This window comes from Mastacembelus armatus, chromosome 15, assembly GCF_900324485.2.
Source record: "Mastacembelus armatus chromosome 15, fMasArm1.2, whole genome shotgun sequence".
Taxonomy (NCBI): Eukaryota; Metazoa; Chordata; class Actinopteri; order Synbranchiformes; family Mastacembelidae; genus Mastacembelus; species Mastacembelus armatus.
In genome coordinates this window covers 12,177,054-12,202,553 of record NC_046647.1, presented here as the reverse complement: position 1 = coordinate 12,202,553, position 25,500 = coordinate 12,177,054, and the positions used below count along the sequence as shown (strand labels likewise).

General features: G+C 39.2%; 2 protein-coding genes and 1 long non-coding RNA gene across 3 annotated transcripts in view; 1 reads left to right on the top strand and 2 right to left on the bottom strand.

Moving 5' to 3' along the window:
* Positions 1-1,306: 1,306 nt before the first annotated feature.
* On the bottom strand, positions 1,307-3,354 carry LOC113131712 (uncharacterized). The gene is made up of 3 exons (XR_003295841.1): positions 3,218-3,354; positions 2,962-3,089; positions 1,307-1,484 (listed from the first exon to the last, which is right to left on the bottom strand). It is a non-coding gene; the product is annotated as an uncharacterized LOC113131712 (long non-coding RNA).
* Positions 2,080-24,241, top strand: loxl4 (lysyl oxidase-like 4). Its single transcript, XM_026309277.1, has 15 exons — positions 2,080-2,186; positions 3,224-3,548; positions 4,395-4,696; positions 4,778-4,992; positions 11,911-11,949; positions 12,363-12,576; positions 12,690-12,867; positions 16,106-16,260; positions 16,355-16,522; positions 16,896-17,058; positions 17,162-17,405; positions 18,421-18,536; positions 18,859-18,995; positions 21,389-21,500; positions 21,576-24,241. Exons 2-15 carry the CDS (start codon positions 3,245-3,247, stop codon positions 21,644-21,646), a joined length of 2,418 nt encoding a protein of 805 aa, XP_026165062.1. The 5' UTR covers positions 2,080-2,186; positions 3,224-3,244; the 3' UTR covers positions 21,647-24,241.
* Positions 4,595-25,500, bottom strand: part of golga7bb (golgin A7 family, member Bb) — a 75,116-nt gene continuing 54,210 nt past the window's right edge. The window contains exon 6 of the transcript XR_003295840.1: positions 4,595-4,635. The gene's annotated coding sequence lies outside the window, so the exon portion shown is untranslated. The remainder of the gene's footprint in view (positions 4,636-25,500) is intronic.

Here is a 25,500-nt window from a genome sequence, read left to right as displayed (position 1 = left end):
CTTTCCTCTCTCTGCCAGCCTTGGAGATCCCTCTGATTTGGCCTCGCTAATAGGGGGTCTGCTCTTCCTGTTCGGGTTTACCAGTCAGGGAGGGACACCATCCAGCCACCCAGTCACACCATCCTTGGCACATACAAACATCTCAATTACAACTTCAAAGTTTACATGTGTGCACACAAATACACACATATGTAACATATGATTATTTTTTCACCCTGTTTGAGAACTGCATAGAAGTGTTTTTTTATGGACGTGGTTGATGTTTCAATTCCTACCTCCACTGCCATGACTGTAATTTTTCTTGTTCTATGAATAAACTTTGCTGCCTTAAAAATATGCCAACTGAGGTTTACTTGAAAACTGAAATACAGTTTATCAACACAACACCCTGAGCCCAAAAATTTCCATGTAGCTAAATTTGGCCCAAATCATCCTAAATGACTCAAAAACTAAATAAACACTTTAAACATGTAGAAACCTAAATCAGATCAGGGCTCAGCTGAAGAGACCCTTGACACAAAGTCCCATAGGCAAGTCTTTTCCCTTGGTTTGTATTTCTATCTACACTGATGAGTTAAATCATTATGCTTCCTATACCATGATGATAGGTTGCACTACAGTAACATACTCCTGGGCAGGGATGGTATGGCATATTCCCATCAGACACGTTCACCATGGCTACCGTGAGGCTGGGCCTATTTTAAAGTTGGTGGTTTGCGGCCATCTCAACAAGGAAATATCTACGCTGTGGTATAGGGAGCTTCTTTAAGATGCTTGGAACTTGACATTTGAAACTATTCTGGAAACACAGTCCTTCCTGTTGGTTACATTCATACACGTTCACCCTAAGGCTGTTTTACGCTCTGGGTGTAATCACAGAAAATCAGAGATCAGTCAGGTAAGAACACTTCATAATAATAAAAATGTGTTTCATAATGTATGAAGTCCATTACTGCTAAGGTACTAAGCATTTCACCCTGAAACCGATGACTCTAGTGGCTGCTGAAGACTAATTTTTAAACCATTCACTGTCAGATTAATTTGTCTGTGAGGAATGACTGCCCCATATTTCATCTCAAAGCTCAGCAATGCTTAAAAAGTATTCATCCACCATTATACAAATTCAGCAAACAAAGAAACACTAAATAAATCAAATCCTCCTCCAGTGGAGGTGCCCACTACTTTGATATTTTTAGATTTTATAGAAACAGTGTTCCAGCATTATGCTTACTACTGACTTGAAATTTACATAGTACAAGTTCAACAAGTTTACAGAGTGTATGGAGACTTAACTCATGGGGTCTGAGTGGTGGTGGGGAGGCGAAGGGGTCGATCCCCAGCTGTGTTGTCTGCTGTGACGTCAAAAATTTTGAAACGCAACATCTGAAGTGAAGTGGTGTAGTTGGTATTTCAGTGGCAGCAAAAATCCCACTACCAAGCACAAATCTCAGGTCTGCCATAGCTGGGTTTCAAACCAGCGATATCTGAAGGGAAAAGCGATAACCTGAAACCCAACACAGACTAAAGTAGAAAAGTGATCACACAAAAAACAAACCTAATTAGCGGAGGATCAGATATAAAAAGACAACTTTAGTAATAGGTATTGTAGTATTACTACAGTACAGTTTTTTTAAACATTGTTAGTTTTTAAACGCAGTTTATTTGAAATTGATGCTGGTTAGGCACATTTGGTGTCAAGTAGAGCAAGTCCAATATTGTAGAAACTATCTCTGAAGTTGTCATTATAAGTCAGAGTGCCACCATTTGGCTGATTTGCAGCAAATCTAGCATGCAGAATCTGAAACATGTATTCCATAAACACAGCAAATATGATGGCATGTGAATGCTATTATAATGAGGCAATTATTATTATTATTATTATCATTATTATCATTGTCGTTATAAAAACCCAGCTGAAAACAATAGGGTCCAAATACCTTCAGTGCTTTGACTCCTAATAAATCAGGTCTATAGTCTAACACATAAATTAAATCAACACGTCTATATGAAGGAAAGAGGGAAAAATCTCACAGGGGGAGGGAGGGAGAGAGGGAGGGAGGCATATAGAGAGAAGGAGGGAAGAAAGGAGGCTTGACTGAGGAAGGCATTTAGTAGACACACTCCTTCACTCAGTCACTCTCCCCTAGCCAGTGACGTCCACAAGGCAAACATTTGCTGCCTGCCAGGTGAGTGAACTTACATCTTATCATCTTCTTTTACATTTATTTCTTGGTAAAAAGAATTATCTCTTCTTGTGATCTGTTAGTTGTTTTTATTAATTGTTTTGCATTATGTATGCATTCAAGGGCAAAGATAACAGGTGTTTTAAGGATTGAGGGCTGCTTTTCTCCTCTCCATTATTTGCTGTAAATTCATTCATTTGTGAAATTAGTTAGCTGTAGCACTGCCAAAGTTCAAACATTTAGAGGAAATGATTATTTTTAAAATTTTGTTCTTACATTCAATTAACTATTAATAGCAGTTAGTACATTATACACTTTACATTTTTGTCAGCAAGATGAAGATTTAAGTTTAGTCTTAAAGTTTATTTTCTTGTTGTTTGGAAAAACAGATTTTACGCCTGCAGTGCTATTGTGTTTCAGTCTGTCTACACTACTACCTTCTTGTTTGGCTGTGACACTTATTAACCTCCAGTTAAAATGTGCCTCATGCTTCTGTCTGGGTAGTTAGCCTTAGGGGATGTTTATTCGCATGGATTGCAATGCACTACTAAACTGGTGTATCTGTAATTACAGGCTTTTGAGTGAAAAGTATACATTTTATGGGTTTCAGTTTTAATTGCATCACTGCAAGTTTGATACTTCAGCACTGACTAAAATCCAATATGGGACTACCTCTGTTTGTCAACACGTAAACTACCACAGCACTGTTCACACCTTTCATTACTTGAGAACACTACAGAGCAAACCAGTGGCTGTATTCTCCCACTGAGCAGATTACCTGAACTACTTTGACCAGAGGATGTCAGCGTTGGCCCGTTTAATAAGCAGGTCTCTCAGACTTCATGCTGGCTTGCGTTGAATGAAGTTCCTCAGTCTTCATTGTTTAAACTCAGGGTGTATCTAAAACTGAAAATAGATTTCTCATTAGAGAGAAATTAGATTCAAATAGATTCCTCTGGTCAGCACAACATAAATAAATAAATAAATAAATAAATAAATAAACACAATGAATCATGCAGTGGTTCAATGTTTACCTGCAGACCCCCCTCCTTCCTGTCACGATGACCTTTTGCTTGAGCTTCCTCCTCCTGCTGTTGTCCCTGTCTGGTCCCGCTCGTGCTGATCCTCGGCGGACCACGTCCTCTCAGCGCAGGGCGGCGCGCGCACCGGCCGCCAAAGTGCGTCTGGCGGGCGGCTATGCGCGAGGGCCGAACGAAGGGCGCGTGGAGGTGCTGCACGACAACACCTGGGGCACGGTCTGCGATGACGAAGTGAACATCAAACTGGCCAACGTAGTGTGCAGAGAGCTGGGTTTCCAGGGTGGCTTAACGTGGGCACACAGCGCTAAATATGGAGAAGGAGCGGGTGAGACCAAATTATTGTGGTTGTAGTCAGAGGTTTTACTGAAAAAAAAAAAGTTCAATCATCACATTTTTAGCAGCCAAAAGCCTAACTAATTTGATTTGAGTTATAAGATACTTTAAATAGGCCTTGACCTTTGTGCATGTCAGTAGGAAACACACAGGCGTCGCCTAATTAATAATATTTAGGACTGCAGTCCATTTAAAGTGTCTAAAACAGGCCCATTAGAATAACATAGTCCTTTAGCAGATTTAAGTTGTCTTTGACTCAGGAAGCCATACTGCACAAACCTGTCTCCTCTAAAACTTCATGCTAACCTTACAGTGGTCCTTACACATACCAGAGCACACTAAATGTATGGCTTCCTGAAAAGACCACCAATTAACACGTCCAGAATAGCTAAGATCATAAAGTGACAAAGATAACTTATTGTGGCATTGGAGTCTACATCTTGTTAAGGTCGCCTAGAAGGTTGGCATAGCAAGCACTGTATGTGGGCCAAAAATGGCCATTTGTTTAGAATAATAACAGCATCTGCTTGCTAGAGTTGTGCAACACTTGCTGTGGTTTATGGAAATTCTTTACTGCTGCTTTTCAATCCAAATTAAAGAGACGGTTGAGTGAATTCAAGGAGCAGGATCTCAAGAACCCTGCCTTGTAAAATACAGTGTATCTGCTGCTAAAGATGCTGCTTAGGTGGACCCTAAATTAGCCTGCCTGTGAAAGTCAAGTCTTAGGTATTTTGGAACTGAATCGAGCCATTGCGTAGATGTATTGCACAGCCTGTCAATTGAACCGTCAATGAAAATCACAGTAAATGAAGTAATTGATTGTTTATCCTTTTACAAGGCCCAATATGGATGGATAATGTACGTTGTGATGGCACAGAGAAGTTTTTGAAGGACTGCAAACACAATGGTTGGGGGGTGAATGACTGTACACATGCTGAAGACTTGGGGGTGGTGTGCACACCTGAGCGCAGGCTGGATGAGACAGCCAGTAGAGGCCGCACCACCGCCGTGAGGCCCAATGGGAGTCCTGCCACTCAGTGGCAGGGATTTGTGGCCACCCGAACACATCCAGGATACAGCTATAATGGAAATGGACATCAATATGAGAACCCCAGGTTTCAAAGACACCATCACTACCAGGTACAGCAATTTAATGTCTAATACATTTCTGTGTTATTCTTAGAAAGATATGTAACAATGAATATGTGCATCCTCCTCAAGCGTCACAGTAGGGTGCGAATTGAGGAGGTCCGTCTCCGTCCTATCCTCATGGCTACAAAGAGAAAGAGCCTGATCACAGAAGGTGTGGTGGAAGTGAAGCATGCTGGGAGATGGAGACAGGTTTGTGACCTGGGCTGGAGTCTCAACAGCAGCCGGGTTGTGTGCGGCATGCTTGGTTTTCCAGAGGCTACTCAGCACAATGTCAAAGCATACAAGTGAGTCTAAATCTACCCAACAACCTACCCTGAAAGCAACACAATTCAACTTTGTGAATTCAAGTTATTAGATTACACAACACTGGGCTGCTGACCATTCATCCAATTATTAAATGAGTAAAAACACATCCCGTTTAGAGCCACTTTGAGTAAAGGTGTTTCATTGGTCTTATCTTTCTCCCCCAGCCACATCTCCTTTGTGTCCCCCATGTCCCCCCTTTACTTTCCCTCTCTACCTCAGCCCAGGATGATGATAAAGGGATCCCTGTCCCCTCTCTACTGCCCTTTCTTTACACCTCTCTCTAGCTAAATCACCTCTGTTCACCTCATTGCCTCTCTCACTCCCTCTCCCTGTCTCTCACTGATGCTATCTTCACCTTGCAGCTCTCAGACAAACAGCTGCACTTAAACTTTTAGATTCGCATGCCGACGTGTATTATCACTACTTATTGTACTTTTACTGTCCCATCGATACCATGTGTGAGACAGAGGTAGCTATTGGAAAGTGGGTTGAGAGTCTTTGAGAAGCCACTCATCTTATTGGCAGGACAGACTCTGCACGTTTGAGTCAGCCATGCATCTCTTCTCATCTAATTCCACTCCAATAGCATGTGTAACATGCTGCCGATGTGTATGTGTGTAGTAGGGCTGGTATAATTTGATTTTGTGTGTGTGTGTGTGTGTGTGTACTTTTGCCAGTGGAAAATTTGAGTTTCGGTACCAGTACCAAACAATACTCTTCACTAATAACTAATACTAACTAATACTACAATTCACTAAGCCAAACTTCCCTAATTCCTAAATAAAACATAGACTAAAAAGTTTAAAATCTGAAATTACTTTCAAGAATGTCACATTGTTTGATACTCAATGCTCTGGTCACATTTTGACTTGCGTTTGTGTTTTTATTTGCTTCCTCTATGTGAGGTAGATGAAAAAATGGATACCACTTTAATGTATTTACGGTAAATATGTAGCTTGAGCCAGTAGTGGTTAGCTTGAAATAGCAGAATGACTGGAAACAGGGGGAACAGCTAGCTTTGCTCTTGAAATTCAATTAAGCTCACAAATATATTGTTATATCTAATATGTTTTATTTGTACATTCATTTCATTTGTATTTTTAACTGTTTTTTTTTTTTTTTTTTTTACAGAGTACACAAACGAGATGTAACATATTAATTAGTGAGCTTTAGAGGTGCCAGTAAGCAGATTTTGCTGCTTTTGGACAGTCCGACTAGACTGACTTTATGCTAAGCTAACCAGCCTCTGGTTTCAGCTACATATTTAATGGACATATTTGAGTATCAAGCATATTTCCTAAAATGTCAAACTAGTTTTAGAAGCTTCTAAACTCAGAGCTTCAAGGAAACATACGCTCATATGCGTTGCATTTTGTGTTTTCCTGTGCCCCTGTGACACAGACCTATACTTTCTATCTAAAAAAACATTGATAGCAGTTTTTGGGACGGGTCTGCTCTTAAACCACAGGAGGACCACACATTAGCAGAGAATTACTTAAAATGAAAATTTCTGACCATTTGCTGTCCTTAGCTAAAAGGGGCCCCTAGTCGGCTCTTGTTCCTGGAGAATTTCCGTCTCTAGGTGATTCACAGTTTAGCTATTCCTTCTCTCTCTCAGCTGGAATTACTTTGACTCAACTGGTGATAGACCGCAACATCTGCTGTGTACTCTAGGTGCTTTTTCTCTTGTTACCGACTAGCTGTAACTACTGAGGATGTAGCCTATTTGTTTTAAAGACTTTTCCAACTTTTTATTGACTTTTTACACTGCCCCTATTGGTCCACACTCATTCACTTAAAGTATTTCTGCATTGCCCTTGAATTAAGCTATCTCCGTTGAACCCTATATTATCGGGAACACAGTGAAGCTATAACTGGATTGTGCTGTTGGAGAAAAGAGTCATCAGGCATCATATTGTCATAATAAAAGGTCCTCAGAATGAGATGTCATTAAACAGCCTGGCCTGACTGTGTACACTGTCTATACAGAATCATTTATTAGACCACAGCTTCCCCGCATTGCAGGGGTGTCGCTTTTCAATCTTCTGTTGCAGTACAGATTCAATACTTTATGTAGAGAATGGAACAGGGGAAGTACAAGTAATAGTTGAGAGGAATTAGATGAGTAGATTTGTATGGCTGCAACATAAGAGATCTGGCTGCTCACCAGAAGACAGCTGTGCCAGGGCCGGTGTAGCTTGAAGGGCTTGGAGTGAATGCTGCAGGGAAGCTGCTCACTGATTGTTTCAAGATATTTTAAAATATTCATTTATGGTCAAGGAATATAAACTTGGTCTCTCAGCCACAACAAAGTGGATAATACTGTTTTTTAAGCATATCTGCTTTTAAATGTACAGTGAAAACTTTGGGCAAATGTATGCTATATTTTGGATGTTTCATCGCATGTGTAAAATTATAACGCTCTGGTATGCAAGTCATTGTGACTTGCTATGTCTTGGTCTGTCTGTCCTGGATATAATCAGTTGTTCTGCTGAATCCTCATGCCACTGTACTGGTCTTAACCATGATGATGGGTTTGTTTCCAAATCTATCTCCACAGATGCATTTTTGTTCTCAGTGTCTAAGTGTTTTGAAATCAAGCTCAAGGTGCACACAACACTTCATTGTCCTAGCTGTGAGTGTTATACTCCAGATATGTTACAGTGTTTGGGTTTTAAACTTGGTATGGGACCTTACCTGTGTTGTGAAGAGGTTGTTATGACAACAGTAGTAATAGAATAAAGTGTGTTCCTATTTTGTGATCATGACGAAAGTAACAACCAGTTAACTGTTAACAAGCAGTTAATTTTGTTTCTGAGTAATTTAAAGGATTACACAATTTTTAAAAAAATTCCATGATAATTATAATGCACTGCAAAATAGTTTTCACATAACATCGCCACTTTAACACTTGCCAAAAAAGCTTAGGATTGAATTGCATGGTTTGATCAAATCTAGTCAGTGACACTCCCCCTGTTTCTCCACCTTGTTCAGTCTCAGTCCATTCTTAGAAATCCCAGACCATGCCATGTCTCTGAACTCCATGTGTCTCTTGGATGAGACTCTGAAGATGCTGTAATTACAGGTTGGTCAGGAGCAAGGCTCTCTGGGGTTTCTGCTGAGAGTGAAAAAACACCCCCAATTATAGCTGTGTGTGAGAGAGACAGGGTAACACAGGGTTGGGGAAGAAGGAGAAAGAGAGTCAGAAGAGAAAGAGGAGAACAAGCGCAGCAGTCAAACAAGCCAGATTTTCACTTGCTCGTGTGAAATATGTCCAATTACAGCTGCAGTTTGCAGCTTGACCTGCTGTGTCAGCAGCTGTCTGTCTTCCTCTGTCACTGCAGTGATTTGGGGACTTAACTGGCATTGTGTGTTTAATTATGTTTCAGTTTAAATGTTCTTATGATGAGGGTACCATTTTCAGACTTTTGGGGGACATTTTGTGTGACCGAGTCTGGCTTTCTTGTCTCGTGTCTGTGTGATCTTCCTCAATGACATTCTCTCTAATTTATTTCCCCATCTTTTAATTTCTATATGCATTACGGTGGTTTGGAGAAGACTGTGGAAGCTGGACTTCAAAGCTCACTTAAAGCATAGGCATTTTTATCATCTTACGCTGGTCTGCATGGAAATATTTTACAGCTATTTGACATGCACTATCCCTTTTAAAGGATACTCAACGTGGGGCAAAAATAAATCTTCTAAAATATTTCATGCTGACTTCATTATATGCTGAGAAAATGATTTTTTTCTGTGCCTTTTTCTTTATTTTCATAGCTGAGCTTTAGGTCCACTAGATACTTTATTATAGTACAAAAAATATTTTCAAGCATTTTTTTCACAGCTGATTAAACTAAAAGGTATACTCAAACTCATAAACACCCAAAAGCGGCTGTATTTTCTGTTGTAAGATCTTACTGCTGTAAGGTCACACTATGGCAAAAACAGTTCTGAATATGCATTTGGTACCACAAATGGAAAAATGAAAATAAAATGCTGTTTACATCATAACTGCCCCAAAGTGATTAAAAAAATTGAAAAAAAGGCATTGTGTTTGTAAAGCAAATTAAATAATCATAATATGCTTGAAACGATATTTTCAATAAAATAAGAAAAAAGATATAATGGTTTGATACAGTAAAACTATAAGAATCCAAGTCAGTGAGTAGTGTGAGAGTGATACAACCCAAACACTGGTGTAATGCTTGTCTTTTTATAGGCGGGTGGGACTCCCTATCATTAGCCTCTGTTCTGTTGGCTCCACAACAAGTAGTGGATACACTGTTTAGCTAAGCAAGGCTGATAAACACTGTGGAGGTGTAGAACAAACTAATACTGAACCTGTCTGTTCATTGCATCAGCACAGAGTGTGTAGAGAAATGCTATCACACTGCTCTTACTACTCATTACACTGCAAGCAATTATATGGAAGTAGATATAGCCTTCCTATCGAAGAGAAAACCCTAATTTTTAAGTAATGAATTTTGTCTATTAAAAAAATGACATTTCTGCATTTTACTGCCTTGTTTGAGCATTAACAAACAATGCTGTATTTCAGTCAAATTAAAGATCTGAAGGTATATTTATAGCCCATATTGTAGTAGGGAAAATGGTTAGCTGATTGGTCTGTGGTGAGGTCACAAACAAGTCACAGACATGTTTGCCTTATGGGAAAATGTGCATGCTCCTCTGTGTCTATCCCCAGTGGCATGTTGCTGCAGAGCCACATGGCAGACACATTTAAGACAATTTAGAAGTTTAATTGAAGACACTGTAAAGAATAACTCTATACTGTTTATAGCAGATCTTGTGACATTTCATACAACTTTATTTAGTGCTTTGCAAGTGATACAGAATAATGGGATTTTTCTGCTTTAACAAGGGAAATGTTTGATATAACTTTTAAAGGCTGCTAAAATGAAGTCTATTTAAAATATTGAGATTTCTTTTACAGAGGTTCATAATTTAAACACTTCAGTGAGTTCCTCCAAGCTGTATTTGTGATTCAAATGGGCCTGAGAAATGACCTAAAGTCCATTCCAAGTGTTTGAACACAAATAGTATGTGCAATTTTCAAAATGGCTCTATTTGCAAAATAATTGCTGAAATTAAAAATACATTTTTAAGTATTTTTTTTTTCTTGCCAGAACATTTTTGATGAGAGGTCTCTTCTGGCTAAATGACTACTTGCATCAGGAAACAAGTTATTAAGTGATTTTGGAGAGTCTACAGTCAGCAGCCCATGACTTCATATACATGTCAGTGAGAGTGTTTCTCTTGATTTCAACATCCTGAGTTTGTTTGAGGGTTTCTGCTTTACCCTTTACAGGAATGTCTAGAATTCATGTCAGAGTTACAAATATTGACCTACCTGTGGTTTCATACAAACATCTTTAGACAAGCTTGTTTCTTTAAAGGGAAATGGCACTGAAATTAGCACAGAAGTTTAAAATGACTTTTTTTCACTGTACCAGTAGCCAAAAAAGACTAAAACCTATTTAAGTGTTCCCAGAAGATATTTGAGTGTATATGTGGGTGTTTTGCAGTTTATTTATTTATTATTTTTAAATTATTAAATTATTTTGATGAAAGGCAGCTGTATGTGTGTGTGTGTTTGTCTTACAGCCCACTAAATTGTTTTCCCAGCATATATAACACTGTCAATTTAGCTGCATTCTTCCAATTTTGTCTGATAATGGCCTTTTAACCATCACTAAGGCTGTGGCATGCATATGTCTGAGTGTACTGGCATAACTGATGTGAATGACGGTGATGGTGCATGCACTTTGCAGTGGTTTGAGGATGTTCTGGCATGGTCCTTGTGGCATGTCTGCCCTGCATGTTTGCCAAGAGAACAGAAGGCTTTCCTCTCCACTGCTCTCCAAAGTCAACCAGCCTACTTGGTGCATAAATCTCTATTTGGTTCTGCCTTTCTTGGATGTGCAGTGCAGCATGGTGCCAGAGTTTTTGTTTGTATACTGTGTTTGGTCAAACCCTGTTTTCCCAGAAATGTTGTACATCACTGATGTTAAATGTTGTGTATGTGTGTGTGTGTGTGTGTGTGTGTGTGTGTGTGTGTGTGTTTTCCACTGCATGTGGCTTTGGAGGTTAAGGATAGTTCAAAATATCGTGTTTTTTTTAAATCCTTTTATAGTTCTCACATCCTGTAGCTATGTACAAATCTATATTGTTCTGTATTATATTGCAACAAGCAATAGAAACATCATAAACTCAAAGTGTATTTAGTATATATTGCAAAATTAAATCAATTAAAATTACCAAGCACTTTGGTGTCCAATTATCTTGTATTGTTCCTTCTAGTTCAGGAACATATAATACACCACTTATCCTAATCTTAATCATAAGTAAATAGCAAGCAGGCCACAATCCAGATGGAAATATACTGTATTCTACTCAATCTACTGTATAAAGGAAGAAAATGTCAGAACAAGAACAGTACATTCTTCCACAAAATTCACCAGTCATCACCATCAATGTTCCTAAATTTACCCTCGCCTCAAACCCACATGCACACCTCATTCTGGTTATTATACATCTGGTTTTATACAGATGTTATATTTAGAGTTGTATAATTTATTTATTTTTTGATAAAGACAGCATCTGAGCCATAACTATTTTAAGGCATCACCAAGTACCCCAGTAAAACTATTTTTGTAGTAAAAAGCATGTGTTTGTGCCTCTTTGTGCTGTGGAAGAAAGCTGTCCTATGATGGAAAGTTACCTATAAAACAAGCTGCACATGCTATGGTATATATTACAATCATTGCATTATATGAGAAATCACCTCATCACCTCACAGGGTGATAGATATGTTATTGCAGCAAACATACAGATCTGTCAGAACTAAATCCATCTATGTTATTTGTTTCTTACAGGAAGATATGGGATACCAAGGTTGCAGATCCTTCAACAAGGTAATAAAAAGACTATTCCTCATTTTTCTTGCCTGCTTGACTATTTTAGAGAGCAAATGAGTTGAACTTCATGTAAAACCATTGAAAACCTATTTTCTTAGTCAGCATTTCAGTATGAGTGAGTGCATCCTACATGAATACAGTTAAGCAACATTTGAATTAAAATGTGCTGAAAGTTGTGCAGCTGTTTACATGTGTAAGCACCGTCACTTAAATGGTCCTGATAAATCTGATTAGATTTGGATGCTAAACTCTAAATAAATACTAACCAGATATGTTTTATTTTATTAAACTTTGATTGTTGGTAAGAGTTGAATATTTAATGTTAATGAGAAATGCTGAATATCTAAAATGAAGTTGCAGTGGGATTTAGGAATATGTTTTCAACAGTTTATTTCCTCTTTTTTTTCTAGATTGAGCATGATGGCAAAGAAGAAGGGATTCTGGGTAGAAAAAGTTCACTGTTTGGGCAACGAGAATGCCCTCTCAGAGTGTCATGCTCAGCTGTCAATCCCCCGTAGTCCCACTCCTTGTAAGGATGGGAGACATGCAGTGGTCAAATGTGTACCGGGACCCCAGTTTTCTCGCATCTCCTCAGGAAGACCCCAGGCCCCTTATCCAGCTGTGGTAAGATAAACAAAGTTGGGTCTACACAAGAACAATCGTAGTATGAGTCTAAACTGCATGTAAGCATAAGCTAAGTTTTTCCTGTTTGTTATTGCCCTTGCTGTCCCCTACAGCCTGTGCGTCTGAAAGGAGGCCCCAGGCTCGGTGAAGGTCGTGTTGAGGTCCTTCGGGATGGTAAATGGGGGACAATTGTGGACCACATGTGGGATCGAACTGCAGCCAGTGTGGTGTGCAAAGAACTGGGCTTTGGTACTGCCAAGGATGCCCTGCATGGAGCTTTTATGGGACAAGGTGAGAGACTGAGACACAACCCAGGCTGGAAATTCTAAAAACATGCACATTTAATTTAGTATTTCTGAGCCTGCAATTTAGATGTTTGAGTGTGTTTGTAATGCGTCATGGTATTTGAGAGAAGGGAGGGAGACTTTTTCACTGTTTTGCTTATCTTTAGCTTATCTCAGACACCGCACCCGTCTGCCCTGACTGGTCAGATAATGTACGGGCATGTGTGTTTGTCTGTCTGTGTATGTTATCTCCTGAAGCTGCAAATGTGTTGATTGCAGTATGTCCAGCTGTGATTACATAGGTTCTTTGCCAGGGCTACCAGCTGCCTAAACACCATGCATGTGTATACATACACACTTACTCATAAAATGTAATACCATAAGCCATGGTGGTTTAAATTGGCATTTGTTAACTATAAACAGATATATTCTTCCTAACTTCAAGGAAGCTTTTCATTCACTCACTGAGTGCTGTGGTCTTTTTCCTTTGGTTTCAAATTTTTAGATTTGTGGACGCACAGGTTCAGTCAGTATCCATCTGCAGCAGTGGTGTCCCCACCCTTATGAGATGTGAGAACAACTCCCCCATGCCTCATGCTAGAGTGTAGTCTCTAATCATGCTGATCGAGATGAAATGTGAGAGGACAATCTGCTGGTTTAGCTGTTCAGTTCAGATCATATATAGTATATTTTTGGGTGCTTTGGATTAGTCATGTTTGCCTTTTAACCTTAAACTGGGTTTTCTGTATATGATGTCATTTATGGTTTTTGATCAGTCTGACAGAACTAAAATCTGGTTTGGCTGACCCTACTCTACTTAGCTTAACAGACCTTGCTGTTTGGTTGTAATCACGACCTTTAGTCATTGGGTCAGGGCTCAGGTTTATCATGCTTCTCAGAGTCGTAGGCAGAGGTGTGTAATTGTAGAAGTATCAAAAAAGATTTCAAATTACAACCTAAAACAGGTTTTGTTTGATCTAACCACAAGTTACATTTATGTATATGCAAGCATGCAAGTGTCAGCATATATATATCTTACATGGTTGTATGTGTATGTGAATTATAACATTAAGATGTAGCTGCAACTGTAGTTTGGTTTGACAAATGGCAGGTTTGCTCTACACTTTTATCTCATATTACTCCTGTCTTGCCCCTGGAAATGCAGGTTTCAAGACTATGTTTCTTGGTTATTGTTATTCACTTCGGGTACTTAGGGCACCATTTTTGCTTTGCCTGCATTTGTGGTAATTTTGGTGCCCATGAGAGAGCATGGTGTGCAGGTGGGAAAATCACAAACATGGGAGGCCAATTGTTGCAGTTTTGGTTGAAAATGTCTCTTTGATGCGGCACTGAGAATAAACCAGAATCATGGCTACCAGTTTTGGGATGATTAGACTTAAGTTCGCTCACTTTTCTTTCTATAACATGACAGTTTACTGGGATATGTAAGTTTCCATGTGCTCAAAAATGCTGTACATCATTAGAAAATGGATAAATTGGACTTTTTGACAGAGCAAACCCTGACTGAGAAAGATGTACTGAAAGATTTAATTGTGTAAAGCGTATGTTTCTACAATTGTTCAATTTTTCATACAGTTAATTCATTTCTCTTTAGAAAATTTCTCTTTAAATATCTCAAAACATCACTATTTTAATTAAACCAGATGGTAATACATTCTTCGCATAACACTGCCTTACGCTCAGTTACATTTGCTTTGTGTCCACCTTGAAGAAAAAAAACTGTCAGCAACAGGACCCCCCAGGAGCATACTTATTTACAGTATGATAAGCAAATATGATAATGTGATAAGGGTTTTGGTTGACTGGCTGGTTGGCCGGTGGTACAGAGTTCGCTAGTCAAAGATTCTGGTTTTGATTGTGCCCGCACTCATCAAATTTGTTGCACATATGCACTTATATCAGCGTACAACTTGTTAACCAGCTTTGAAATCCTGTTGACAAAGGAAACATGAGTTTGATGCATTTCAAAACCCACAGGCACTTTTATTTCCAAACTTACATGATTTAACAGTTGGCTAAGAAATAGATTTATCAGATGAGAGAGAGTTTTTCTTAGAGTCAACGTTGCATGGAAAGAGAAAAAACACTACACACTACACTGATGTGCCAAAAATGGAGTGTAATTTCAGAGGTAAAGGGTTCCCGTGTAACCACTAACCAGTTAATTGTATTATTCTCTACAAGAACGTGACCAGCGTTGCCCTCTGTCCAACCTCTGAAGTGATTTTTTTTATTTGTTCAAGCCATTGTAGCCCTTGGCAATTCTAATTACATGATAATCAAGCTTTCTATGTTTCCAGTAAATTAATATATTGTGACAGCCACGTGTCTTGATAACTTAAATGGCGGGAGTTTAGATCTAGCTTGTGACCTTTACAAAACAGGCAGAAGTGGTTTAGATGTGTCTTTTTTGTATGTATGAACCCACGCATGGTAACAAGCCTACAATCTACCAAAACCAACAGAGAGACAGATTGGCTTAGGCTGCAATCTAGTCAGTCATCTTTCTTCTCACCCTTCTTTGTTGGTTTTTCTATCTTTCCCACAGCTTTTATGGTTTTGGTTGTATATATTTCAGTGTACCCGAATTTCTAAGCTTGGAGTCTGTGACTTTTGTTTTAAGAAAACACTGAAGCCATTGTTTGTTTTTTCATATACTGCCATCATTATGGCAGCAGCTGTCACAGAACCTTTTTTTTTTTTAATTAAATTGTTTTGTAGTTCAGAGATTATCTGGCTTTAAATGTATATAACGTGCACTTGTGAATGTTTTGTTTTATTTTGTTGACAGATTTGGTCACGTTTGTTCACCTAGGGTGGTGCTACACACAATGTTGTTGTTGTTGTTGTGCCTAAAGCAAAAGAATGGTGGTAATGATGTGTGACAGATGTCCAAAATAGATGTTAGTGGTGCCATTGCTTGACTTGCAGGAGCATTTTGTCAAGATAGATCGGAACTTTTCACTGTTGGTTTAATGCTAAAGTAGAGAAAGCTCATTCACGTGAAAGAAATGTAGAGGCCCACTTGTACTGTATGTGTTTGCTCCTTTGCATGATGAAATCTGTTAATGCCTTTGTGTCTCTACTGGGTGGCCTGAAACAGTGTACTAGAAATACTGCTCTTAAGCTTTGTCCATGCTCTTTTTGTTTCTGTAATTCCCTGCTTTCTGTCAACATAGTCTTTAAGTCTATAGTACTATATCTCCTCTCTCCCTCCTTTTTAGGTACAGGACCAATCCATATGAACAATGTCCAGTGTATGGGGTCAGAGCGCTCCATTTTAGACTGCTACTTCCAGGAAGTCCAACCATGGACATTTAAACACACCCAGGATGCTTCAGTACGCTGTAACATCCCTAAAACTGGCATAGAAAACACGGTATGAAAATTGCATTGTTACAACACATGCACTTGCACATGCTTTCTCTGATAACACATCACCATTTAGTCCCTTTAATCTAATGGATTTCAAGGTGCGGCTTGCTGGTGGTAGAGTCCCATCAGAAGGACGTGTGGAAGTGTTGATGGAGGTTGGAGGGCGTAAACGCTGGGGCTCTGTTTGTAGTGAGAACTGGGGGATTGACGAGGCCATGGTGGTATGCAGACAACTCGGTTTGGGCTTTGCTGCCAGTGCTCATGAGGTAACAACTCCAACATCCATAACTGACAAGGTGGCAGTAAGCAGGTCATTTTGATCTCTGACTGTAGTGCCACCCCTTACTCTGGGTAATTTTAAAATTTCCAATAACATATGTCAGAAACTTTTCTCAAAAGCCTGATCACTAATGTCTGCCTAATTGGTGCCTCCAAGATTTGTCAAAATCCCATCAACAATGTCTGACTTATTGATGAAAGCACAAACAAATGCGTAAACAAATGAACACATGTAGGTCAATCCATCAGCACAGCCCCTGTATTCACTGTGGTGGACAATGAGCTATGATCCTGCCCCTAAATAGAAAACTTGACATGCTTACTATGTCTTGTAACATCCACACACCCTTTCTTTGACAGGAGACCTGGTACTGGACCGGAGACCCAAATGCAGGTGATGTGATTCTCAGTGGAACTCACTGTGTGGGCACGGAGCTTTCAATCCAACAGTGTCGTCGCAACAACCATATCCACTGTCCCCGAGGAGGTGGAACTAAGGCTGCTGGGGTCACCTGTTCAGAGAGTAAGTTGAGCTGTCTGCTTCTAAAGTACCTGCCCATCTTTTCCTCTGGTTCTAACCTGTTTGACTCCTAACATAACCTCTCGCATCTGCTGACCTGCTTTAGTGGCACCTGACCTTGTTCTGGATGCCCAGCTGGTCCAGGAGACAGCTTATCTGGAAGACCGACCCCTCCACCTGTTAACCTGTGCCAATGAGGAGAATTGTCTGTCATCATCTGCTGCCAGGATGAACTGGCCTTATGGCCACCGACGCCTGTTGCGCTTCTCCTCCCGCATCATGAACCTGGGTCGGTCTGATTTCAGACCCAAAGCATCAAAAGAGAGTTGGATATGGCACCAGTGTCACAGGTACAACATCCCAAAGAGCTTATTGTGCTGTTACATAGCTTGGGTGTGTGCTGAAGATTGTTGCAATGGACAGAACTGTTTAAATATTTACTATATGTAGGTGGCAGTGGTCACCCTTGTGGTCGTTGTAAGTGGGTTTTGGGAAAACTGTGGTCTAGAGTGTCCTGTATACATGTAAGTTGGGGTTGGCTGTCAAAAATAACACCTGTTCCTCACACAAAATTGCTTGTATATGCACTAATGGCATAGCTCCTTCTACACTGAGTAATCTGAGTTATATTTCATTTAATTGCATTCAATTGCTACCAGGAACGAAAGCATGCAAGCTATGTTCTCTGTGTCAGCACATGTGCCTTGGGCTCTGTATGTAGCATGCAGCATGGACATTAGACACTGGGCATCAATAGCATTTTGTCTATTGGTTTAAAGAGATGACATATTTCCCTTAGGTTTACTTTTCACAGATCAGTTTACTCATCTTAGTAAGTTAGGTATTTGTTAGATGACAAGGGCACATTCAGGTCTGTCTGTCGTCATGAGAGGAGAAGGAGTCCTTTGAAGCACACAGTACTGACTGTGTGAGTTGTGGGTTACAGGTGGCCTGAAAAAGTGCTGTTAACTTTCTGAGTTCATTAGCTACCCTGTAGCATATGTCCACAGGCATGACAGTCAAACCACTTCAGTTATCATGGGTTGGGTATAATGGAAAGGCCAGGCTAGGACAGGGTAGTCCACGCATAGTCAGGCCTGCTCAGTTTGTTACAACAACACATCAGAGCTAACCAAGTGTGTTTCAAAGCCCTCCATTCACTCAGAATGAGTAAACAGCTCAACCAAGCTACTGGTAAAACAAGCTTCTGTGAGAGGTGTTAGGGAGACACCCATGCTCATGTTCAAGCAGTGAGGTCATTAGGCTGTAAGCCATAGGGAGCCAGTGTGCAGTGCAAATGCACATGCTCATAGAAAGGTACACACACACACACTCTCATCTGGAATTTCCCTTCTGTCGCCCAAGGCACTACCACAGCATTGAGGTGTTCACACATTATGACCTGCTGACTTTGAATGGCACAAGGGTTGCAGAAGGACACAAGGCCAGTTTCTGTCTGGAAGACACATATTGCCCTGATGGTAATGTACACCATTATTCATGAGTCGCAATAATATTCTCATTCCCATTAGTGACAGGAAATTAATATCAATAGTTCAGCTACAGCTATTTATGTTTTTACTTTGTGTTTAATGTATTATATCGCTGCTGTTGTTGTTTGTTCACTCTTCATTTACTTGTTATATCATGGATGAAATAGCTCATATAAAAAAAGCTGCATTCATACATAATGTAACACAATTCAGGAAGCTAAAGGCTCTTAAAAATAACAGGGAGTGCTAAGCATTAAATGAACTTTAATGTTGTGATTGATAGCATTGTTGGTGTGTGTATTTGTTTTAGGAGTCCAGAAGCGTTTCTCGTGCTATAACATGGGCGACCAGGGCATTTCGGTGGGCTGCTGGGATACCTATCGCCATGATATTGATTGTCAGTGGGTCGATGTGACAGATGTACGGCCAGGAGACTACATTTTCCAGGTTAGAAGTCATTTGATGTCTCTCAATTGTCCCCTTTTGAAGTTTGGGAAATATGCTTATTTAGCTTTTATTTAGCCAAGAATTAGTTGAAAGGTTTTATTGTAAGACTAAAGGTGAAATTAATTGTACTCAGATATGAATTACACAAAGATACAATGTATTATTTAGTGAGCTTTATGCTTTTTGGAAAGAGCCAAGGTAGGTCTTCCCCCCTTTACTAGTCTTTATGCTAAGCTAAGCTAATCAGTTGCTGGCTTTTGCTCTACATTTAGCTGTACAGATATGGATGGTATAGCCTCCTCATCTAACAACAATAAATTAAGTAATATATTTCCCTTTAAGCCCACAGATTTGTTTTTTAAAAAAGCAGTTCACAGGCACTCAAGGTGGACTTCTTTACGACTGGTTGAGGTTTTCATCTATTTCAGTAAAACCTCCTGACCACCCTCATCATAGTCATCACCTCAACAATTCCCCTGTCTGTCATTACTTTGACCCAGGTCAAACAGTCAAGTCATTGTGGCTACTAGACTAAAACACATCAAGGACTCCATCTACCATTATCCTTTCTTTTCAGTTCAGCCTACTGATCCCACCACGTTATACGTGTTCTCAGATCTTAGCATGCTGCTAATTACCCCCCAGTTGTGGAAGACTAGTTACAGTGTAACTTGGTGTCTGAAAATTACTGCTGTTACCCAGTTTGTGTAAGACGTCACGCTCAGTCTTTGTAATTACACATCTCTACTCTATTGAAGATGGATTTATTTAATTTGCTTGTAATAGATGCAGCACGCATACACAGTATATAAACTCAAATGCTGACTGGGTGTATTATAATCATGTTGAGTGGGATATAATTATGAAATGGAACATTGCTACAGTGTGGAGGCAGAAATAAGGAATAAATGAGAGAGAAGGACCGAAATGGAGTTGAGATAAATAAGACAAATAAATTGGAAGAACTACTGAAGGTGAGGCCAGGTTCATTTGAGGACACCAGCACTAGTAAGAATATATAGAATAACAAGGACGGAAGAGAAAAAACACAAACTTTAACAGTAGCGCTCCTTATCTCTGCTGTTCCTTCATTTATTTAGTAAAGTGCAAATGATGCCTGACTTTTCTGATCCTGGGCTTTGCAGAGATTCAGCAGGCCTACCCTTGAACCACCCACTGCTAATGAAACATGCCAATTATCCAAATTAAGTACTGCCTCCCTTCAGTCAAAAAACACCTAGTCCCCCCTTCCATTAGGAATGGCTAATTTGCCACCAGGAATTCCTCCTGCCCTGCTTTTATTTTTATTGCCACTTTCTCACTGAGCAACACATTCTGCCCATGAACTGGCCCCCTGCAAAAGCCTCATACACGCTCGTCCAACACTGTAATTTACCCTGAAAAATCAAGACAGTTTTTGTGTGCTCACTAGGTTTTGTACGTTTTCTCCCTTTTTTAGTGTAGTTTGCCTGTAGATGTTTGTAGTCTGTACTTAAAGTGGGTGTAGTAGTTTACAGAGCAGCTATTAGAGTAAATGGCTTCTCAGTATTATCACCAGACCAGATTAAGAGAAAGGTTGTATCAGCAGTATGACAGACTATTAGTACAGTCTATGGTAGCACGCAGAATAAGACCCACTTCAGACATATAAACATGCTTATGCATAATGACTCTATTGCAACACATTCAACTTCAGGCTACTTCAGTCCTTATTATAGCGTACCTGTGTTGGTGTCAGAAGACAGTTTCGCCTCTTCAGAAGATGGAGGCTAGACAGTGAATCTCAGCTGTAAAGTTACATGGCTCAGTCTCATATCATGTTTTCTATGTGAAGAAGTGTCTTTGTTATAAAATATTATACAAAGGCAGTTTCTTAAATATCTACCAGTATGTTCTGTGCCTTGCATGTTTTTAACGCAAGTGTTTTACCACCACATGTTTTAGTATTCAGTCTATATGCTATGCTGTAGACTACAAAGTAAAGTGTGTGAGAAAGTTAAAGTATTAAGTGTATTTATCTTTACAAATCAGAATGCTGTATGGAAATGTCATCCAGCTTTTTATTTATTGACTATTATAACAATACCAGCCATGAATGCTGTTTAATAACAGGCCTTCTAACAATTTTACATCAAACTGCTTTTTATTTCAAATGGTATTGACAATGTGTAGAAACAGGAGACTTGTTTGTCAATGGGCCTGTCCAGCTGGAGATACAGTATCAGCTGAAAGTGAGAACAACAAAGTGATAAATTCTTCCTGTTTACCAATAAATGTGTGTCAAAGTGATGAAGTACACAGCTATAATTCATACCGTCATAAACATCTGCTGCTGTGATACTGAATCAAGCGTACTGTCAACACAGGTTGTGTATGATTGTGTTGTTTTGCAGGTGGAAGTCAACCCCTCAATGGACATGGCTGAGTCTGACTTTATGAACAATGTCATGAGATGCCGGTGCAAATATGATGGTCACAGAGTCTACATGTACGGATGTCACGCAGGTGAGGAGCGAAAGCTTCATCTTAATTTCTACCCTCATCTGTCACTGTTATTTACAGTATGTTTTTCCCTTATAGGTGATGCATACAGTGCAGAGATCGAAGACCTGTTTGAGCACCAACGGGAAATCACTAACAACTTTGTGTAGCCCATCCCAGGGCCTAGTACTAAGGCCAGCAAGGCCCAGAGACTACTCAGGGTGGGCTGAGGTCAATGGCACCAGGCCCTTTGCACCTCAGGACCAACACAATAACAGAGAAGCAAAATGGCACCTGTTCATCTCCTTAACAGGATATGTGGAACAAATATTCATAAAAGCATTGACATTGATATTGACAACCATCACAGAGACTATTATCAAGACTACAGGTGCTAGATGTTTCAGCATGTATTTTACTCTAGTTAATAAGAAGATATTAGATATTGATTCAAACATATTGATTTACGTGAATGTGGACTACTAGTAACTTAAGTTAGTTATGCAAAGCACACACAGACCTTAATGTTGCTATAACTAATCTGTCAAAAAGACAATGGGGATGCCAGCTCTGTTAGGAAATCTTGTTCTCGAACTAGAAGATCTGAAAATCTGAGAAAATAAATAATTTGTAGCTGATGTATTTTATACAATTTCAGTACTGGTGCTCTCTAACAATAATGTATGTCATTATAATAACCTCTGTATGTTTCAGGGGAACAGTGTTGTACAGTGCATTGGGGTAGTTTTCTTCTGCAGTTAAGATATTTTATGATTGCTTTGGTTTTTACAAAATCATTGTTTTATAAAAGTATAGATGTGCTTCTCATCTAGAGTAGGTAAGACAAGTTCATATTTCTATGGAACAAAGCACTTTATCTTTTAAACATCAGTATTGTTCTTTTGGCTTCACACTTTTAAATTACAGTAGCCACCAAATTGACTTTTTAGGGTGTTTATCTAAAAATACTTTATTCTTTTGCATAAAGAAAGTGAAATGTATGGCTTAGGTTTGGTTTTCATAGTCATTGTACTATTTACGCTCTAGCTTTATTTATTCACAGAATTCATGCTTACACACCATACATAGTAGTTTGTTAACTAGCATTTAATTACCAATGCTGTTTCTTGTTTTTATAACATAATTAACTAGAGATAAAAAAACAAAATCATATTTCAGAAATTTCAATTAAAGAACATAGTATTAGAATATTCACATAATGCAGATTCATAATTGCTGATTTATTCTATTTTACTTATTGGAACAGCTGTAACTTTACAGCTTTTCTCTTCCAGTCTCTCTGATGGGAGGGAGACCCAGCCTGACAAAACCACAATATTGTGGTAGGCAGTGAGGCTGGGTTTTGAGTGGATATAAAAAGCCTTTTAATTATGCCTGTTTGGGTTAGACTTATGGTTACGGTTAAGGTTAGAGCTATAGCATGTGCTTTAAAAGGAAACACTATAGAGTTGTTACTTATGGGATCATAGAAAGCAAGAACATTTTTACACAAACTAGAAGCAAGTTTCTGAGAGATTTAGTGATGGAGAGTGACCGAACGACCGAATGAAAAAGCCAGAAAGATGAAGAATGACATTTGGAGAAAGACTTATGTAGACATATAGTTTTTACAACCATAGATGTTTTTTTTTTTGTTTGTTTTTTTGTAGGGAGCCATACAGTGACCACAAGCTGGCATTTTCAGCTCCCCAACGACAACATGTTTGTCTGAGAGAAAAAAATAAACTCCTCAATTCACACTTCAGAACAGTAAAGAGTGGCCTTATTTTCACTAAAGCTGGGCCTGCTGAAATATGCAGTTTCCTTCTACATTCCCTTTACTGAATAACTATTTAGCTCCACACCAAAGATTGATGCAGCTCAGTTTTTTTACAACATGGAACTTGTGTTAATGATAATGTTTTAGCCCAACATGGTTTCATGTGTTTGGCTTATTGTCTCAGTGGTAAAACCTGTTAAGATGGTTTTGTAATGGACTTTTTCCATGGCACGTTGTGGAAAGGACACTTCACTTATAAAGGCAACTGCAGACTTATTTAATTTCTTCACCAGATTGTCTTTCACCTCACTGAGTGTTCATAACTTTGACTCCATGAAAAAGCATAGGAAGAATTTGAAGCTTTTAGAATAAGCTTTTATATTCATGCACAACTGACATTAGGCCCTATTACTAAAAACTGTTGATGCCCAAATTAATACATAGACCCAAAAGTCTAAAATGAGTGTTTGCTGATAGGTTTTTCAGTTGTGTTGTGCTTTTGTACAGTAGCTTTTGACATATAGCTATGGTCTATTCTGTGTGTTATTTAAAATTATATACTACATAACTTAAGTTAGTTCATATTCACTACTCAACATATTACTGTATTTGTACTCATGCTGTAGGCATGGCAGATGGGTATTGTTGTCCATGGTCAGTTGTGTGTTTATTTTGTTTTTAAAGCTGAGAGTGTGAGCTACATGGTGCTTATCAACAGTCATATTCATAAAAAGCTGTGCTCTCAGGGACTTTGACCTCATCAAAAAGTAAAAATTTCATGTGATGTGATTTAGACTGCTGTTAGCTGTGATACATATGTTCTGACACCAAATGATCTGGAGCTGTTTATTGTCAGCGTTAACATTAACCTGTACCCATGTTTTTGTTTTTGTTTTCCAAGGAAAAATGTAAGGTATGAAGGTGATAAGCTGTGTTATGTATTTTTGAGAAAAGTTAGAATAACCGTGGGTTGACACTGGCTGAGTCAGAGGCAAATTTAAGTTGAAAAACAAATTATAATCTATTCCTTCATCATTACTGTGAATCAATAAAACATCATTACATACTGAGCTGATCTCTGCTTCCTGCGTCCTTCCATGGTAACACGTGACACTCGAGGTTATTTTTTAGGAGAAAGTGGCTCAAATTCTCTGCATCTAGAACACACATAACATTTTCCTTCCATTAGCTGTGAAACATGTGGGCTGTTTTGTGGAAAGATCTGATCTGGGTTCTTGATTTTAGTGGTTGGTCCAGGCTGCTGGAAGACTAGAACTTCACTTTACAAGCTTCCCCAAAAATGACCAGGCTGCTGATAACACAACATTTTTATGTTTCTGTGACTTAATCTTAAACAAGTACTGCCCCTCTTAGGAATTGAGAAACTGCCTTGATATTCCAGCAACCAAAATACACAAAAGTGTCCAAGAATTAATGACTAAATACATGCATATCAAATCTGGTAGAAATGGGTGGAGTGATCAACTATGTCTGGAAAGAAAGTTTACTCTTACAAAAGTCTGACTTGATCACAGCTGACAAGTCCACCCTGAAAGAAAATAGCGGAGCAGTGAAGTGGTCTCTGGCTGGGATGAAGCAGCTGCTGGGCAAACAGGAAAGGAATACTTTAAAGCAGAGCACCTGGGTACACGGTGTGTACTCACACACATGCAGGATCCTTTTAAGGACTTTTGGCACACTGTATTCCTATAAATACACAAGCACGTGTACACAAGCACAAGTTATTTTGACTAATATTATAATATCCTTTCTTTTTTCTCTGGTGAAATTTACATTTCACAGGATGGAAATCAGATAAAAACCAATTTGGAGTCAGTTCACTACCTTAGAAAGGTAACAAAAATTATCTCATCACAGTGGCAGACAATACAATACTGTCTTGAACTTGCTTTAAGAGAAACCTTGTATGTCAGACTGATTACATCTCCAGCAAGGCTCATTCTTGTGTAGTGTGGACATGTGTGGACATCTATGTAATGTAAAACTCAATTATCCAGAATCACTCTATCACGATGAGTCAGGAAAAAGAAAACACTTCTAGGGAAAAGGGGATCTGAGGAAATATGAGAAAACTTTATTCATATACTTGGCCGCAAAGTCTCATTTTATCCTTATAGGCCTACTTCCTGTTTGCAGCTAGTGTTTTTATTCGAGAGGCCCCTTCGCCACCACACCCTGACCTAATGGGGACCACAGACAGCTCCACAATGGAGACTGTGTGCA